Raw genomic sequence first — 19,915 nt, forward strand, 5'->3', positions numbered from 1 at the left:
CCTATGAAACCACACTCTATAGCACCTATAAATCTGGTCAACAGCAGTATTCAGGTAGTTCTGGTTCCTGGTGTTGTGCAAACGCTCCTGCAGTACGTGTTCCACAAGGAGGAGGGCTGATGCTGTGTCACTGCTCGCTTGTGCTAATTCCAGATCCTTTAAATCCATGAAATATTTTGCTAGTTAACAGATGAGAGCAAATGCTGCTCATGGATCAATCTTCTTCCTACGTTGTCTCCAGCTACAATTGAGACTTTAAGAATTAGCTGAAATTTTAAGCTCTGATCCCTCTGAGACAAAATAAAGCATGTTTTTCTACATGACTGGGAATACTTATTCTAGGAGGAACAAAAATAAAATTATTTTTCCCATGCTTGAAAATTAATACAGGGTAGAAACTGTATGAGTTTTTAGATTGGACTCTCCTATCGTTATTTGCTCTATTTATCTTTTTTTCCCCAAAGCTGCTATGTTCAGCCTCGCAGACTCTATTCTGCTGACTCAGCTGACTGAGCCAAAACTCATAAAAATCTATTTCTAAGAGGTCCAATGATTTTATTTTCCAATCATAAATATGAAATTTAATTAGCATCTCATTGCTAATGAAGCCACTGTGGAAGACGAGGCTGAGGAACCAGGCACAGCGATGGAACCTCAAGCGTAACCCAAAACAATTGCAGTGCAGGAGCCAGTTTAACTCCTGCTTCTCTCCACTCAGGTTACAGCTCTTTTAAGAGCTGTATGCTCTGCTCACAGGTTTCCTTCTTTGATGATAAGGCCTTTCTGTCTTCCACGGCAAAAATTACTCTAGCATGATATAGCACAATATAAAATCAAACAACAACAGATAAGGCTCACTCTGGATTAGAAACAGAAGCGAGGTTGTCATAAAATAAACAGGTCAATAAGCGTTTCAAATCCTCTACAAACAACACACTCATCACCTGAGAAGAGAATTCATACTGTTCTCCAGGGTACTGCAAACATCAGAAAGATTAAAGGAATTGTTTTAAAGGAAGCGCATGGAGGATTTAAAAAGTCCCTTTAAAACAGGAAACTTGCCCGGCCTTTTTATTTTCAGCATTCCTAGAAGGACTGTCCTGGCCCCCAGCACCAATGCTGCCATTACTGGGTGCCATCCTTTCAACCTCTGGCATCTTCACTAGAGTTCATAAAGGACAAGGGCTCACGATGTATCCTTGTCCAGACTGCCTTATGACAGCGATGTTTCCCTAGACAGGTAGTTACTTGAGGGGAAGCGAATGAGAGAGAGGGGTTCTGCTCCTGCTCTGCAGGCACCCCAGAGAAGGAGCACAAAAAGCAAACCATCACGGAAGAGAGGACGCAGGGAGAAGTGGGCGAGCACCGTGGGAGAGCTCTGAGAGGGCTGGCGAACGGCAGGAACCACAAAACTTTCTCTGTGTACTCACACCGTGCTCACACGGCAATCGTTCACAGCAAACTGGTGTGGGAGGAAGCGTTTGCAGGACCTGTCCTGAGCGAGAGTAATCATTAATGATTTCTGGATTGCTAGTAAAGCTTCCGGAGTGACTGTGTAGGCATGCCCTCGGTTGCTGTCAATGACACCGTCCTCTAGGGTAAAAAGGGCTTTGTTAGCTCTGCTCACGGTTGCTTTTGGGTGGACTGCTGTTTAATTCTCGTATGCTCCCTTGAAAGCTGAAAACACCCAAGAACGCGGTTGCAGCGCTGTAACAACTGACTGCTTTGCAGTGTGACAAATCCAGCAGCTCTTCTTTGTTATCAGTAATGGGAAGCAGAGGTTATACATCAAGCAGCGTTCAATATTGTGAGGCAAGAGCGGCTCAGGGGCAGGGAAGCTTTCTCAGACGCTCTGACTAATTTTCTCTTGAGGATCACACAATGCTTTACAAGTTCTCTTCAGGTTCCAGGGCCGCCCCCAGCGAGTAGAGCAGTGTTTTCAGACTATTGTAAAGACTGGGGGTCAGGCACACGAGTGTCATTTAGCTGCTCTACAGGGCCAAAAACGAGCGCACGGACTGCAGCTTCTGTGACCAGCCGTCCTGCTGGACCTCGGGTATCAGCCTCCGTCTCTCACCAGCAGGTCCCCGAGCAGGAGCCACAGACTGATTACATTCTGATGAAAAGCAGCAAGAAGCCTCTTAGGGAACGGCTCATTTCTGAGACCCTGTATTCGCCTTCCTCCTTGCACATAACAGGAAAAGCTTTGGCTCTCAGAAAGTAAAAATATGGAAGGAAAAGCGTATATCTTATTTTGACGTCCTGACCACTTCCCTCCCCTAAAATTAACCCTTACTATCCCAGTGGCCCTGCCAGCTCTGAACTGAGGAAGCTGTGAGTCGGAGGACTGCTGCACCAGGAACAGTGAAACGGAGCTACCAAAGGCAGAAGGGAATGTTCAGGTATTCACTGAGTGGAAGGGATTAATATGCAGCTTTTGCTGCCTTCTATTGGCAATGAATAAACTAGATGCTTTGAAAACTACCCACTGTAAACCCCTCTCAGAGATCTGCGTTTTGATTCTTTTCTGCAGTTCCCTAAGGCAGAGCTGCATTACAGCACCTGCTTGAGGACACCCCGACATGGCTGTGACAGCAATGGGTAACAGGGCACACATCAGTGCAAAATATTACCAGTTGTAGGAAAACATAACAGAGACTCCTGCATCACAAAACATTCCAAGCTAAGTTTAAGTACCATTAAAGGCTTGATACAACAGGCAAACAAATGTCCAACCTTTTCTTTCACCGCTGGCTCTCCATTACTAACTTGCCTTCTTACCTCTGTGTGCTACTGGAAACTTGCTTTGCTACTTCATCACTGTTTCCAGCCTCAGAGCACTGCAATATGATGTAGTCATTTAAAACTATATCACAGCAGCATTAACTATTAGTTACAAGGAAAGTAAGTCTTTCCTTGTAACTTAAGTTGCTGAATTGCAGCTTTCAGTACTCAGATTTTTGGGTGTCTTTTAAAATATATTAGAAAACAATAAATATATTTAAAATAACAGTAATAATATAGTATAATAGTAACATTGACGAAACAGCCCAGTTTATCTACATCCTGTTTTTGAAAGTGATGACAACAGACAAGAGCCTGTATTCTCATTAACAGATACAGAATTAAGGATCCACATCTAACAACGTGGGACAATAGAGCACAAGAGGTGGTGCAAGAACAGCCACAGGCAGCCAAGGCAGGTCTTCGCTGGGCTTGCTGCTGGATGCATAACCACCATTTATGCCTGATTATGTTATAATGATGCAATTGCACGAGTTTGCTTTTTTCTGCATTGCAGAAAATTCTAAAACATCTCAGAGCTTGCCCTTAAATTCATAGCCTTCAAAAGGGGTGATCCAATCCTGATCATTTCTCCCTCGAAGCCAGCGTTTTCCCATCATTCCTTGCAGGTGAAGAAGTTCAGTCCTTCCTGACAGGGTATTCTCATACAGCTCCCGCAGAGCCAGGCTCCGCTCTGCCAGGTGTGCAGCCCTGGTTGCTCAGCGCTTCAGTGACGGTGTTACTGTCAACAGCATTCAGTACAGCAGAACCGAAGCTGCTCTCGCTATGGATACGGGCAAGTCACAAAAACACCTTGCTGTATTGTAACACTCCATTAGAAAATGCCCGAGAAGTATCGTTTTTCCTTCAAACCGCAGAATTTCAGATTAAAAAGAAACTTATTCAGTGTTTTCAGCCTCACAGGAAATGTAATACTCCTTTAATTTTTTTTTTAAATTTTCTAAAAACTAAAGCAGAAGAAAAACACACTTTTCTGACCTAAGATGAAAGTTTAAATACTTTTTTTTTTGTTGTTTCATGCTGCACTGAAAGCTTTCACAGCATAAATTGCAAAGACTAGAGAATAAAAGACAGAAGGAAATTAAATTTTCCACAATAAAGCATGTTAGTCTTAGGCCTTCCTGCAAAGTGTGCAACTGAAAATATAGGAATATATTACTGGAAGGATGAAACATGTCGAAAATATTCTTAAGCAAATCAATACTGAGATGCATTGGGTTCTGTTTTGGCAGGAACTGTGAATGGAACTACCAGAGTAGAGGCAGAGAAGATTATTTTAAGACCCTCACAGGAAAAAAATCAGCTCTCAATAGTAAAGATGGAACAAGTTTATGGAATTTGTATTTCCCTTCAGTGTGAGGCATTAGTGAAATGAGTTTGATGACCTCCCCAGCTACTTCCATTATAAACTATGACAAACACAGAATGGCAGCTACTCAATGGAAGAAGCCCAGAAACAGATGTGGGGCAGCAGCTGCTGCAGTGGAACTTGTTCTGGTGCAAGAGGGGGAACACGGAGACAAATCCATGCAAAGCTGCAAACGGGGAGGAAACATTTTACGCACAGACTTTATCCCACAGACCAGTATGGTCAGTGAATGATGACCACCTCGTTAGTTTAACCAGGATGGTAAAAGCCAAAAGCCTCCAAGTGAACTTATCAATGTGATAATCTTGGCTGACGTTAAAGAAGCAAAGACTCAATCACCAGCTGTGGTATGGACTGGAAAGGAGATGTATTTGATACAACCTTCCGATGTTCACCCAGTTTGCTCAGGATTTGGAATTCAGAGCGAAACGTATGAAAGTTTCCTTTATTGCTGTTTTGAATCCTGGAGGAACTTCCTTTCATGCTAATGTATGTAACTATGTATGTCCTGCTAGCACACAGCTGTTACCTGCATTCATATGGAAGAAGTCCCAGTCGCACCTCAGACAGGCAGCTGTGCTTTGCTCAGCGCTCAGTGCCCGGGTTTGCCTGCAGAGCTGTGCCAGCAGACATGCAGCACCAGAACTGCTGGGGATCCTTCCACGGCTGCGATGGAGCTGTAGTTCTTCCCCTAAGCTGCCATGAACAGGGCAGACTTGTAAGACTTGGGCAAATAACGAGTATCTTTGTGTAAGGCCAAACTGGCCTTTGGGACCAGAACAAAAATATCTGTTAATACCACAGGGTGCTGCTTTATACAGGCAAATTCACTGCAGCAACAATTACTACCAATAATATCACATACACAGCTGTATATACGTTTACCCTTTTGACAAAACCAGAATGTTACAGCATTTCGTTTGACATTTCTGATAGATATCCAGTGAGATTTGACAAATTCCTCTTTCCTGTTGAGTTGCTAAAGAGATTCAGCGAAGCAGAGAGCATTAGGAAGCAATGCCCCATCCAGCGCTGAGGATGAAATAGGTTTTGCGGGACTAAAGGAACAAGACTATTCTCTTCCCTGCCCGTGGCAGCAGACAACGCACAACACTTTGTCAGCTTTTGCTGCTACGGATCATGCATTTTTATGAGCTGTGAAAAAAGCCTGTGTTTGCCTTTTGCATAAGAGAGCCCAAAGACCGTACCGCTTGTACACTTCTAACTGCAGATCTACAAATACGGGAGAACTCCCGGTACTCACAGACTGTCACCCTCCCTAGAGCCCGAATCTTTGGGAGAAGAGCACGAAGGATGAGAGGTGTTCAAAATCCAAGTTCAGAGAAAACGTTTCTGTTGAACTGAAGTCAGTGTGGAAAAGCACCAGCCAAGCAGCAACCTGCTGCCACCCGCAGCGGGGACATGGCCAAGTGGATGGCAGGGCTGCTGTGCTGCCCAGTGGCACGCTAAGCTGGCCGGCACTGCGTTCTTGTGCCTGACAGGAGCAAATGTGAGAGGGTAATACTGGGATACAATACTGACTGAAGCAGAGAAAGAAGCTCCTATTGTTGGATGTGTGCCACAGAGACCAATTATGTACTTTTGACAGTAACAATTATAATTCCAAAGTCCTTGAACAAATCACAAGCAGAAAGGTTACCTTCCTGAAAAGGTTCGCTGCCATTAAATAACTGACCTCCATCTGGAGGGTGAAGGCAGCACTAAACAGAGAATCTGGGGGAAGGGTGTAGAGAATCTTGCCACACATATGCCTGAGAAAACCCCATCGTTTGTTCTGATAAAAGGAATTGCAGATTCGCTGCAGATACTCTGTTCTCAGCAAAGCAGACAGCATTCTGAGAATGCAATCCCTACAGATAGCAGCGATAAACTGCCAAAGCAAAAACTGTGTCTCTCCCATACCAGTGACAGAAATCCACTGCATTTGGTGAGGGCTGGGTTTTACCCTTCAGTTTGGAAGTCACAAGGTCCAGACCCGCGCTCCTTGCTCTTTTAAGTTGAGGTTGCTACGGGGGCTGCTTACAAAGAAAGCTGCCGTAGGCCACATTCCACCATCAGTAACACAACCTTAATGACCACATCTGAGTGAAACATGTATTTTGTGAAACGTGCATTTCAATATCAAAGGGAGTTGAGACATCTGATAAAAAGTGGGTAGATGGTTCTCTTGCAATAATAAAGACACAATATTGGGAGGAATAAAGATCGCTATATGTTTCATCTTCTGTGAGTAATCATGCCATATATCTCACGAAAAATGTGACCAAGCAACAGGATAAAACATTCAGATTTCTTTACCATATCCCAGTTATCTGGGACGTACCTTTAGTAAAGGTTCAAGTTGCTTTTAATTTTATCAGAGATACTCGCACTCAAATGATTCTCTTCTCATGCTGAAAGCTTATTTTCTCTCTTAACTCAGAGTTATCTCTCATCAGAAGTAAGAGTTTGCATAAGAAGAGGCAGTCAAACACGTGGTTCTGAATTTCTGGGGTGCCCCTCCCAGTAAAAGGGTTTGCTGGGTGTGGCTGAAAGCTTTGACAGTTTCCATTTGAAATTTCTCCTCTGCCAGGTAGGTGATGCAAGAAACTATGAAAAAAAATCTGGCTCCAGACCCCCTTGCAGATGTCACCACCCCGTTTTGACCAAGTCCACTTTTAACTCAACCCATAGCAAACTATGATGATGGGCGGTGAGGGGAAGAGAAAAGGAGAAGAGAAAGAAAAAGAGAAATTTAGTCTTGGCCAGTTAGTTTCAGGGAGATATCAAGGCCTTACAGAAAAAACAACCCAAAACAACAACAACAAAATTCAACAAATAGTTCTGGGGGCACAGGATACTGAATAAACTAAGCACACGATCATCATACATGTTTTACAGGATGACTAAAAGGAACACAAGCACTTTTCATATCACAAGACAAGTTGTTACAGAGCACGGAGTTATACCAAACTTGTATGAAGGAAAATAACATATCCTATTGTGTTGTTCCAGGCTTGCAGAATTTTTGGCAGATACAAAAGACGAAGATATTTTAATGTAATTGCTTCTGTATTCAGAAGAGAATGCTCACAGCTCAAAGGCCACAGTTTGCTAGTTCTGAATCAAAAAGTACATATTATAATTGCAAACATACAGTTTAAGCTTCTTTCACTCATAAGGAGATAGACAATTTGAGAGAGCAGGATAGATTGCTAAGAGAATTCTCACGTCATAATTCTCCTATTAATTCAGCTGAGTTTAATAAGTGATCCTTATTCAGTCCCCAAAAGCCCAAACCAGAACATCCCTAGAAATAAATCTTCAGTCTCAATAGCCCTGCTTAAGAAGGTGAGGCTAAAAAACTTCATCAAAAAATTTTACTACTTTGTCATATCTGGTTCAAAGCTTACAAACTTAAACAAGCAGCCATAGCAAATACTGTCCCCGGATGCAGTTTTTAACCCGATCTTGGCAACTTCTGTTATCTGAGAAATGACTTCTTTCCTGATCATGGGAACAAAGTTACTGCCACTACAGCATTACAGCAGGGAACCTCTCTCCCTAAGATCTGGAATCCCATGGGATTCAATGGGACAAGAATGACCTCATTGTCAGACCAGAAATCCTAAGAGCTTCGCAGAGCTGTTACTCTGCTCCCGCCTGCCTGTTCTGCAAAGGAAAGAGGAGCTGAGAGACTGCAGTACTTCCTCTGGTTTCCCTATGAGGTCTCAGGGGGATGCTGAGGCAGCAGAGTAAGACCATCTGCTTCAGTGTTTCCTCCCAGTGTGAACGCAACATAAAAACAGATAGAGAAACCTGGTGGAGGGTTGGGGTGCAGGCTTCGGAAGGAGTGGGATGATATAAAAAGCAGAGACAAAAAAACAAAGTCAGAGAAGGCCATACTTGTGAGTGGAAAGGAAGCCATGGTGTGTTATAGGTGTTAGAAAATTCTATTGGTGAGACAGAAGGAAACAGAGACAGGATGACAGCGGTTATTTGTTGTGAATCACTCAGCACGAGAATTAGAGGGAGGCGATGCAAGCATACATGTCTGGTATTTTGGGATGCATCTCCAAATCTGCAAATATGCAAATTCTGATTATGTGCATGAACAAAGGGACAGATATAAAAGTAGTGTGTGCGTTCGAGGACAGGTCAGCAGATAGGCACCACCACTATGTGTGCAAAACCAACTCTGCAGGGCAGCAATGCATGCTGCGTGCATGGAGAGGGGATGGAGCAGGAAGGGGTGCGAGCAAGAGGTGGCAGGAAAGGGGAACATGAGAGAGAAGGAAATCGCGGAGGGGAAGGAGAGAGATTGAGAACATGGGGGAGGATGTGCAGTCTCTGTTGCATGGGCAAGAAAGTGGTGGAGGGAAGGGAAAGAAAGGATCAAGTGGAACATTTGTCAAACAAAAAATATGCTTGATGAAAAACAGGCATAAGAAGATGGTAAAAAAAGATAAGAGATACATTAGAGACAAGAAAAGAATAAAGGAAGGGAGAAGAGCTAATTAAAAGAGAAAAAAAGATTTTATTTGTTAATAGAAAGCATAAATCCCTGATGAAAGGATTTAAAGATTTGGTCAGAGCACAGCACACAGAGCAGAAGCAGGAATTCTCTGGCCACCAGTGTTGCACTTTCACCTCCCCCTCTGCACCTCCATTTCAGGGCACACTTCCCTTACCAACACCCATCACCCCACAACCCCGGGGTACTGCAGGGACCCCCCCCCCCCCCGAGCAGCAGCACGCTTTGCACTGCTGAGGACAGGGCGGGCGGCCGCAGTCCTTCTCATAGAAACAATCTCGAAAACAAACGCAGAAAAAAAGGTGAAAGTGGAACTTGTGGCGATTAGAGTTAAATGCTGCCCCAGGCAGCTGCTGTCCTTACCTTGGGTGCTCATGAGTGAGCGGGTGTCTCAGTGCAGCTGTTGCAGGATGAAGCGCCTATGTTGCCTCCATGCATGTGACTCCGGCTCTCCAGGAGTCCTGGAGAGGTTCTTTGTGCTCTGCAGCTCTTAAAAAGTAAGAGAAACACAAGGAGCAAAAGTCCTCCTGGCTGCCAAGGTGCCGAAAGTTTGGGGGGGAATCTGGAATAAAGGAAGTAAGTGCACCGGTGTCAGAATGTGTACAGAGCGACAGAAAGTGAGAAAAAGTGTGTCAGGGGCTGGGCGGGGCGGAGAAGGAAAATGCAAAGATCTGACAGGAAACCAGAGTATAAATCTGCTTAGGGTTTTTAAAAAAACACATTTCTGCTCCCCAGTGATACAGCCTGTTTGCAAATGACTCTGCACGCAGGTGACAGCAGAGCCCCGAAGAACCACGGTAAGCAAATGAAGAGGCACTGCTGCCCCTTCCCCAGGAAGAGCAGCGGGCACGGCTGGCAGCAAGCTCCAGCGGATGGCTCAGAGCGAGAAAGGAGACTGTCTGCACTGCCTGCCTCGAGCTCCCTGCATCTCCTGCTCCCCTCGCACGTTTCCCCAGGCAGAAGGGGAGATGCTGGGTGCCAGCCAACCTGAGGCTGTGCCTCTAACCACAAAGCAGCAGCCCTTGCTTCTCAGCGCACATACTGGCTAGATAAGGAAAAAAGAAAAAGGACTGAACAGAAGAGTCTCAACTGAAACAGTTCCAGGCAGAAGGAGTGGTGTGTTTTCCAAAGGTTTTTGAAGAAAATATCTTTTTTTATTAACAGCTGTTGCCGCTACGCTAAAAGGGAGCCAGCAAAATGTAATTCAAATATTAGAACATGTTACAGTTGAACGACACTGTAAAATAACATATTTTCCAAAGGAAGTCTGCTGACATACATCTGGTATAGTTTTTATGCTGGACCATGGGCTCAAGGCCACACTTGGGCAAATCCAACATTTGGGTCCCTCTGAGGACACTGACCAGCTGGGAGTTCTCCTCCAGAATCACACCAAAGAGCACCAAGGTGTGTGTATGTGAGGGTGAACATGGCTGGAAGAAAACAACTGTGCGTATGTACGCGTGTGTGTTTTGATCTCCTACTAGAAGCAGATAAAGAAAAGAAGAAACACTAGGAGTAATGAGCATAAGGGAAAGATGATTGATAATTAAGGAATGCTGGAAAGGGAAAAGGCATGATGAAAGTAATGGAGTGAGAGACAGAGAAAGGAAAAATGGCTGTTAGTCTAAAGGGAAATAACGAATGGAAAGAAAGCATAGTGGAAAAACAACTATCAAAAGATATAGCTGGGTCAAAGGATACAGCAGCCTCGAAGAAAACAGAATGAAGGGAGATGATAACATGAAAAGAATTGGAAGGAAGACAGTATCTGGCTCAAAGTGCTATTACAATAACACTCTGAAGGGTTCCTATCAAACTGAAAACCTGAACCCTGTGAAAGTTGGGAGAGCAGAATATGTTCTAGGCAGCAAAATGCGTGGGGCAGCTCTGCTCTAATTCTCCCTTATTGTCCCTCCGATTCCATGGGTTGTACCTGTACCATGACTGAGGAGGGCTTAAGTTTAGCCGTAAGAACGGTATTGAAAGGGACTCTCGCATTCCAGTTCTCCCAAACAACAACTCAAAGGAAGGCAGCAAGTTCTCTCTCCCACTGGGCAACAGTAGAACATCACTCTCTTACCAAATTTTTTTCCAGTGAGGACTATACTGTTTTGTGTTACCTATATTCTTGTGCAACGTTATCAAAATTCACTTCTGAATAAACACAGTGAGCTGCCTGTGACAAGGTGCCCTGAGCAACCAAAAACTATCCATGTGACAACTACATGGATGAGGTTGTGTAGTTTTGGACATGACCAGCACAACTAGGGGAAAGCTGTGGATACTCTGGAGAAAAACTGAAATACTGCTGTAAGAATTATGGCCCACTCTTGTATCATCAAAAGCAATGCAAGTTATTTCTGATCCAAGCTTTCTCCTGCTTTCATAGAGGAAGCTGATTTGTGCATGCAACAGAGGAACCATTTTCAGCACAACCAGGGAAATGAAGTCTGCTGACAAGCAGGCTTTGTGGCTTCACTTCGATTTAAAACACAGATCTTCCATACTCAGTTCTTAATCTGAAAGTAAATATGTGACAGAATTCAAGTTAAAACTTAACAAGTCTTGTTACAGGTTTCTCCCGTCTTTGATGTCTTCGGCACATTGGCTATCAAGTAGTAGACCATAAAACTGCTCTCTGGAGTCACGCAAAGGGTTAGATACCATTTGTTCCTATTTCTGCTTTTGTTTTGCTTACCGTGTTGGTTACAAACAGCTTTCAAAAGCTCCAGTGACTGTTTTAAAGATCCCACATTTCCCTGCACCTAAACGGAAGGAAGAGGTGAAGCAGTTACTCAGTGAAGCCTGAACAGATTAAAGGAATCGATCGCCAAAACGTGAAAGACAAATTTCTCTTAATCATAGACTTGTAAACTGAGAGTAGCCAAGTAGAATCCAGTTATCAATCATAGAGCTACATATAACTCAGCATCAATCTTCTCTTAAAAGAATTTGCAGACTTAAACCCAGTTTTCTGTTAAAAAAAAGTATCTTAAACTATAAAAATATTATGGCTGAGATTACAGTTATTTGAAGCTGATAGACTGAGTGGATATGTTTCACACATTGTAAGTGTAGAAAATAACCAGGTTCAGTCAGACAACGAGAAAATTCAAGAAAATCCAGATGCTCCATCTAAAATACAGGTATACTGCGAAGAACCTGCAGAATTGGAATTAGTGGTTTCCTGATCCAAATACAGGGTTTAGGACTCTGACTGGTAGAGTTTCGTGTCCCTTAGAGAGCAGCGAGAGTAGAGAAATACATCGGAAGTATTTTGCTCATAGCAACTTTCTCATGGTAACATTGCAGGGAAGGCGCCTCTTCCTGTCTGCACCCCAGGAATCACACACAATGTGCTCGTCCAGGGGAAGATTTTCCTTGTACACCTTGACTTCCTACAGAACGCCTTTATAGAGTTGGTTCGTCAGCACTCAGGAGTGCAGTCCATCACTCATAAATGAAGATGCTGATTGTCTTTAAGTAGTTGCGGATTGAAGAACTAAAAAGTAAAATATAATTAAAAAAATAGCAGTAGGAAGCAGAGAAGTACTAAACTGTCCAGCTCTTAATCTGCTGTTCCTCTTTTCCCAAGAGAGCCATCCCAGCCCATGAGGAGACCGCCCTTGAGTCCTTACCAATGTAATAGTCCTGAAATTCCCTGGGTAGCAGAAAAGCATTTCACAAACTAGTGATCAGAGTACGAATATATTGCATTTCTACCGCTCAGGAGCACCATATATATTGTTAACAGAACCCCTCCAACTCTTTAGAGCAAAGAAACAGAAGTATTAAATATTTTCCACATTTTACATATTTTATATTATCAGCCTTGTTCAACTGTCCTTAGAGACTATCACTCTCACTTAGAGATGCTCATAATTTATCACTTCTCTCTGGAGGTCTGGCTTCCAGAACAGAAGTATTTCCCTACTCAATTCACCAGCCTGTGGATAAGCAGCTGTTAGTGTTCATCTGCCTTTTCTAGACATTAACATCAGAAATGCCCCTTGATGTTAAAAAGCGACACACAGCAGGGTTTCTGTAGCACCTTTGGGGTAATGGTTTAAATCCAGTAGGGAAACGCTCCCATCTATAGGTTTATGATACACATTTAAAGAGTATTTCAATTGCCTGAGCTATGAAATAAGATGACAGCCAAACATATATCAGCGAGAAACGGATAGTATAAAATTCTCTCATTCACTTGACAGTGTTGGGCTTACGTATTTTTGCACAAAATGTTCTCCCCGTCAACTTCAGTGATTTATCTGTCTGCATTGGGTGTGAACGTACTCACCCTCCTTTTTAGGAGAAATTTCGGTTCAAACCCATTGCAGGGGTTGGTCTGACAACCCATATTGCAGCAGATGGGGCCATGCCAACAGATCTGCCCTCTGCAGAAGCAAAGAACTCAGATCTGCTCTGCCTCTTCTCAGGGCCAAAGCAAAGGAAGCCCCAGGCTCCATGCCACTCCTGCCAGAAGAGGCAGAGTTAATTTAGCAACTCCTCCAACCGTTTCCTTTTCATTACACATACATTATTCATCACAACTGGGTATGAGCCATAGCTCTGGTCCTTATGCTGTTCCTTATGCTCTTAATTATATATCCATAGCACTTAAAATCCATGGATCTTTAAACCTTCCAGACAAATGGTTCAGTTTCACAGCAACCAATGGGTTACTGATATACTCAATAGACGATGAAAACGATGAAACAAAGTTTGATGGAGATAAGAAAAGAATATTTGTTCTCCCTTAAAAGTGATAAAAGTACAATTTCTTTTTTCCACGTGGCTTAATTAGAAAAACAATATCTGATGTACTGTTTTATAAAAACTGGCAAACGTTATAAACTCAAGGCAAAAACTTATAAACCAGCACTTCCTGTTAAAATAAAAAGGGAAAGGAGGGCAACTAATCAATATTACTACAAAAAAAAAGAGCAGAGTTCCAATCATTTTCTCTAGAAAGTAGGCTGAAAAAAAATGATTTTAGTTCAGTGAATTTGGTTTGAAATGTTTCTAAATAATCACTTCCATATTTCATCTTTTGCTTAAAACACAAGGTCATCTTTCCCCACTCATGCCATAATAGCATTGTCAATATGCATTCTGAGGATTAGACTGTGAAGGACTTAACATAGCTGGGATGTGAAAGCTAATCTATCAAACCTGAATGTTAGGAGAAGCAAGGAGAGGCAAGTTACTTATTCTTGCTTGTTTGTTTAAAATTAGAAGGTGTCCTGTCTTCTTTATAGGTCAACATTTATTTTAATTAAAAAAATGCATGTCTTTAATAGAGACAAATTGGAAACAACTGCAGAGTTTAAATGGTTTTGCATTATTCTGCATTTTCTCCCTCCTTATTCTGTACAGCTTCTGTAAAGGGTCAGAAGGAGAAAGCTTTGCTAAGTGCTGTGCTCAGAGGGACGATACACCTCAAAGAAAAAGAAATATTAGGATTAATTAATAATGTAAGTGATGCAATAACTAGAACAGTAATTACACATTAATTCATATCATTAGAGGTAAGGCAATGTTTTCTATAGTTCAAAAATCCAATGACTGCAGCACAGACCAGGAAGTTAAGGACTTCTTGATTTTCATTACAGGTCTTACACGGACACCTTCTGTGCTTCACACAGCCCAAGTGTGCCTCTCTGTAAAGAGAACTAGGAAAAGATTTGAACTTGAAATTGTTACATAAATGAGATGTGCCAAAACCAGAATGGGGAACACCATGTGAGCATATGCTAAGTAATTGTTATAAGACCACAGATGATTGTATTGGGTCTAAACAAAGCTCCATCTCTGCCAGGAACTTCCCAAAACTGGGAGTTGAAGACATTCCTAAGGAAACTCACCTGCTCTCTTCCAAAGAACCCCCCTGTAGGAATGTGAGTTCTTTTCTTTGGTTGTATTTGTTCTTCCAAACTCTCATGTTCACTTTCCTTTTAAGTGCGTAGCTCCCAAGGGAAGGAAGCTAAGTGGGACTGCAGAAGAGCTCTTAAACTGCATATAAACAGAAGTCATATATCACTGAGCATTTTACCTTTGTGAGATTAAACATAGTCGTAAAACTATATGACTGCTATTTACTGAACCATAAGTGAATCCCTGGTTTGGAATTTTTTATACTTCTCTTTGAAACAATGACACAGAATTCTGAAAGCTGTGCCTTCCTCCTACGTGACAACTTGGTGTTAGAATATTAAATACTTTGACATCTATGTATAAGACTTTCATTTCACTTCATTGCAATACTCGCATACCCACACAAATTACAGGCCATAATCTTTTTAATAAACAGTAATTCACTTGTTATTCATAGAGTTATTTCTGATTCACCTGACGTAAAAGAATGTAGACAAAATATATCAAAATAAGTAATGGAAATGAAATAAATTCAAGCATATGTAGACTGAGGCTAGGCTTTTGTCTGTACACCCAAATTGCCACTACTATAATAATTTCTTAAATTTATTATATTAATAGCTAATGATCTTTAACAAAACCAAATGCTGGTTTTATGAGACATTTTACTAATAACCTTTTTACTAATAATTTGATAATGCAAAATATGAAAGTCTGCTGTGCTTGCTGACCCACATCCACACAGAAGTGTGCCTATGTTGTATTTCACATGTAAGAGGAAAAGAACAGAGATGGACACAGTCCCCTCATGTGAGAGTTTAACCTGAAAAAATACATTTGTCTTAAATTTACAGCACAGTGCTTCAAGAGTCAAAAAAGTTGTGGATAAAGCAAACAGACAGAAGCGCCTGTTTCCAAAAGGCATCAAATTGTGCATTTATCCTATTTTAGCTCAGTAAAATATAAAGAATTGGTACAAAGTTGTAGGCTCCAACTTCCAGTGAATACAAACACTGCATTTTTAGAAGCTGCAGTAACTCCTAAATTGGACTTTTGGTGAGAAACAGCAGCAGTAATCCTAAGAGTATTGACAGAAAAAGGGAGCTACCATTTTACATTAGGTTTTAGGGAATTTCCTGTTCCCCTTGTGACTACTGCATCAAATTCTTATCCTTACACAATGAAACATACTATACTCTATATTATAACAACTAATCTATTGAGCTCTTTCTTTACTCCAGTATAATTAAGGAATCTAACTGTTACTCACACTAATCCTGAAGATTTATCCACTGTAAAAAGGTTCTTCCTCAGGATTTGTCACCACCGTCTTTTACTAATTACATACCTGTTGTTAGAGAGCTGCCTTTCCTTTTTCTGAATAGAAGCCATGCATGTTTTATTCTGCAGGTTGTTGCATTTGTCACATCATGAAAAATGAACGTGTGTGCGTGGGAGTGTATTTGCTACGCACTATATTTAACAGATCGCTAATAAGTGATTCAAGTTTTCTTTAGCATCATCCACTTAAACATGATGGAAAAAATAAAAATCCTTCAAGAACAGTCAATAATCCATTTCTAGGTGTGCTCTCTTCCCTAGGAAAAAACCAAGTGTCCAAAGCAGATTGTGGTGCTTGTCTGGAGAGACCAATGGATTGGTGCTAGGTTGTCACAAAGGATGAGCCTTAAGGTACTCTGAAAACTAGCATTCTTATACCAGCACATGAGAGCAGTGGATTCCTAGCAGGTGCTCTGAAACCTGTGCTCTGTTCTTACAGAGCTGGACTCTGGTGACTATCAGACACGAGACACTTGTAGGCAGAAAGAGCTGATATAGAGCATTTATTTTTTCTCTGACTTTTAGTTTTAGAAATGGTCTTTTTATATAAAAACATTAGTTTCAGTAATTTCACATTCTTGAATTAAGCACATATTATTTCTAATACAAGAATGGATTCAAAAGTATGTGAAGTAAAGGAAAATCAGGTGGTTGCCTGAGGCAATCAAAGAGAACATGTGGCTGGGGTTGGAGTCCAGCAGAACTCAAACATTGCAAGATTTTTTTTTAGGAATTTTAAGGAAGCACAACACAACAGAAAAACAAAATCCTCTCCAAGGCAGCCAAGAGGAGCAGGGAGAGGGAACAAACAAGCAAACTGAAGTACTCTGTGTAAGGTAGCACAACTTGATCTCTGTTACATTAGTTATGGTTCAACCTTTTTTCCATGTGAGAAATGATTGTGGATGCCTTAGGTGTTAAAAAGAAAACAAGTTTGCTAGTAAGTAAATAAAGGACCAGTGAAGATGAATTAACAAGAAAGAAGAAGTGAGGAGAAAGATTAAGGTGATGATATAACGCTTTCGGCAGAGGCTTTCACTTTGCTGAGCCTAGACAAAGTGACAGCCCTGGCTGGAAGCTAAAACTCAAGTGTTCAGAGGAATGGAGAAGTGGAGCTCACTTTTATATTTTGCTGGGTTGAAAAGTGTCACTTTTCATTTTGCTTTTATAGTTGCTAGAGACCATTACTGCTCACCCCATATTGGCTTTCTCTGCCCTGGAGAAAGTAAATGACATCTGAGAATGCAGTAACCGTGTGCTTTATCGGCCCATTACATGCTATCCTACAGAACTACTGCGGGCTTGTCTGCAGCGCTTAGCTTTACATCAGCTAGATGAATCAGTGTACCAGGGACAGCTACTTTTGTTTGTGTAAATCTCAGAGACTTTCCAATAGAGAAGCAGGAACACAATGTCTGCTCTGACAAGTCTGGAGGAAACCGTGATCATCACAGCAGACCTCACAGGAACTCTGCCTCCTGGAAGAGAGAAGGGGAGATGGGCAGAGGCATTGGGATATGTAGTGGAGCATGTACATGGTGTAGATGCTGGACAAGCCTTTTCCTGGTAGGAGTTGAGCACACACTGTGTGACAGTTCAGAACGTCTCCACGTGCTGTGGGGGGTGAAGAAGGTGCAGGAAGGGAGGATTCTTTCTGGCATGACCCTGAGAGGAGAGAAAGGGGCACTACAAAGGCAAACTGCATCTTTTGATTACGGAATGTAGATGAACGCTCTGAGATTTTAGTGGAGGAGAGGCCTTTGGGTGTGACAGCCGCTCTTTTTTTCCTATTGAATACTCAGCACTCCTGTGGAAGAGGGAAGGAAGAAGCGCCCAGCTATGCTGCTGGAACAGCCAGAAGCAGAGGGTAATTGATTCTGTCATGGTGCAAAAGAGAGCAAGAGAAAATAAGCATAGGTATTGCCTGTAGTTCCATGACTAGATGATACCGGGGTTGTAAAGTCAGAGATTATAGGATCGATGCACAAACACAACCTGCTGCTCTGCAGCTGCCTGTAATTAAGGAGCTGGCAATTGTCCCTGATAATAGCACACTATTATAATTGAGAGAAAAGGCTGGAATAAGATCTAGTGTTTTATATCTTGATCCTGCACAGACTCATGTAGGTTCTTAGCCTTCCATATTGTGAACAGTCCGATTGAAAAATGAGAACATAAAATAAAGGCCATTAATAAGTCTCTGCAGGATCAGCATGAAGGTTTGTATTTTAAATCCCATGTTACACCAGGAATGTGCCTTCATGAAAAAGATATAAGAATAAAATAGCCTGCAAAGCATATTCCCAACATTTTTGATCTATACAAGCTGAGTTATATATAACATATATATTAACATTGCTGCTGTTCCTCAACGTCATCAGAGATTAACACAATTGCTGCAGCAAAGGGCTGCAAATACTACAGAGAAGTAAAAAGTTTACATACATATAAATCCAGACTAAATTTGATTGTCTTTTTGCAGCATCTCCATACTTGTATTGATATATCTGACATCATCAAGTGGTAAAGGGAAGATGCTGATTCTCTGAGTTATTTCCAGGTGAACATATCAATAGTGTGAAAAAGCAAGATAAAAGAGGGAATGAAAGGAGAAAGAACATGCATTATAAATAGCTGTGCAGATCCAGCCCTTCATCCCATCCAGGGGAAGACATTTATTATCGATGCAACAACAGATGCAGAGAAAAGGAGAGGTGGGCTGGTTTTCTTATCCCTACAAAAGTAAAAATAGATTCCTCCCACAGTGCTCTTACATGAGTGTTGTCAGTGCCTCAAACTGGCTGCCCTCCCCCAGCATACTCCGTTACCTCCATGTGGATGCAGAGCTGGACATTTCAGACATTAGTTTTCTACTCAGGTAACGAATGACTTCAAACATACGAGCAGCGCCAGAAATAGCAAGAAAAATTAAATGGAATGTTTTTAGAGTTGACAAACTTGGAGAGTCGGAAGGAAAAGTGAACTTTCAGGCTCTGAAGTGCTGGAACTCCACCCACCAATGTGAATCAGAACAAGAATCCCAAAGTCTGTGACTGCAGTTGTTCCCATACTACAGGCAAAGTCACGCATTTGCCAGCACACCTCTCACTCCATCTCCCCTGCTGTGGTCACTCCCCTCTGTACGGAACAGCGATGACAGCCGTACCATGCTCTGCTATTTCAAAGACTCCATTACTTTTGCAGAATATGTTGCAGCACATTTACCAATGCACTGTGAAGTATTATAAATAATTAAAGCTAAACCATTCGTGTCAGAAATAAATGAACAAAGCCCATTGTGCAATGCAGCATCCCTGATTTATTTTTACAGCATTCATCTGGAGCGTTTGTTAATTCACAAAAGCCAGCAGTCCACACACACTGGCTGTGCACAACATTAGTGATGTTGTGTCTTCTCTTCAGGTTCATAAAAGAACAGATCTCTTTGGATCAATACAAAATATACAGAATACCTAGAATTAGCAACCAACTGCTAATTGGTTCCCCATTGTGTGCTTTCCAAGTGTGTGCTGTTCTGCAGGTCTCTTTTTAAGAGCCCAATCTGCATTCTGTATTTGCATAGGGGTACACGATATGCAGAATCATGTTCTAATCAGAAATAATTTCAACACAGCAGTGTCTAATATGCACACCTTGAGAGACTCCCGTTCTCTCAGCTGCTCCCTGACTTTCAGTATGTTTGTTCTGAGCATCATAAATAACACTGCTTCTTTTCAAAGGTTCACTTTCACAGAGCAGAGATTTCTTGTAGGTTATGACAGCAGTGACCAGACACTCTTACATTATTGCTTTTGCAATTGTCATTATCTGTATCTCTGATAGATTTTGCAGGACAGTTGTTAGCAAACACAGGAGAGAATAAATAAGCAGATTGCATCCGAACTGCTGTGTAATATATAAACATACTGTCCAAAGAACCACCGCTTTCTCACTTAATCTGGTTTTAAAAAACATTGTGGATGAAA

At 41.9% G+C, this 19,915-nt stretch overlaps 1 protein-coding gene across 4 annotated transcripts in view; it reads right to left on the bottom strand.

The window, feature by feature from the left end:
* Window positions 1-19,915, bottom strand: part of CARD11 (caspase recruitment domain family member 11) — a 112,635-nt gene that overhangs the window by 46,374 nt on the left and 46,346 nt on the right. For 2 of the 4 annotated variants that reach the window (XM_021412034.1, XM_021412033.1), the window contains exons 3-5: window positions 14,579-14,726; window positions 11,410-11,476; window positions 9,072-9,270 (exon numbers count right to left, since the gene is read on the bottom strand). In XM_021412034.1, coding sequence (XP_021267709.1) covers window positions 9,072-9,084 — 13 coding nt within the window. In that variant the 5' untranslated portion in view covers window positions 9,085-9,270; window positions 11,410-11,476; window positions 14,579-14,726. Of the gene's footprint in view, window positions 1-9,071; window positions 9,350-11,409; window positions 11,477-14,578; window positions 14,727-19,915 lie in introns of those variants that run through there. The other 2 variants (XM_021412035.1, XM_021412036.1) reach the window with 2 other exon arrangements.

The sequence above is a fragment of the Numida meleagris genome, chromosome 13, assembly GCF_002078875.1.
Source record: "Numida meleagris isolate 19003 breed g44 Domestic line chromosome 13, NumMel1.0, whole genome shotgun sequence".
NCBI classification, from domain to species: domain Eukaryota; kingdom Metazoa; phylum Chordata; class Aves; order Galliformes; family Numididae; genus Numida; species Numida meleagris.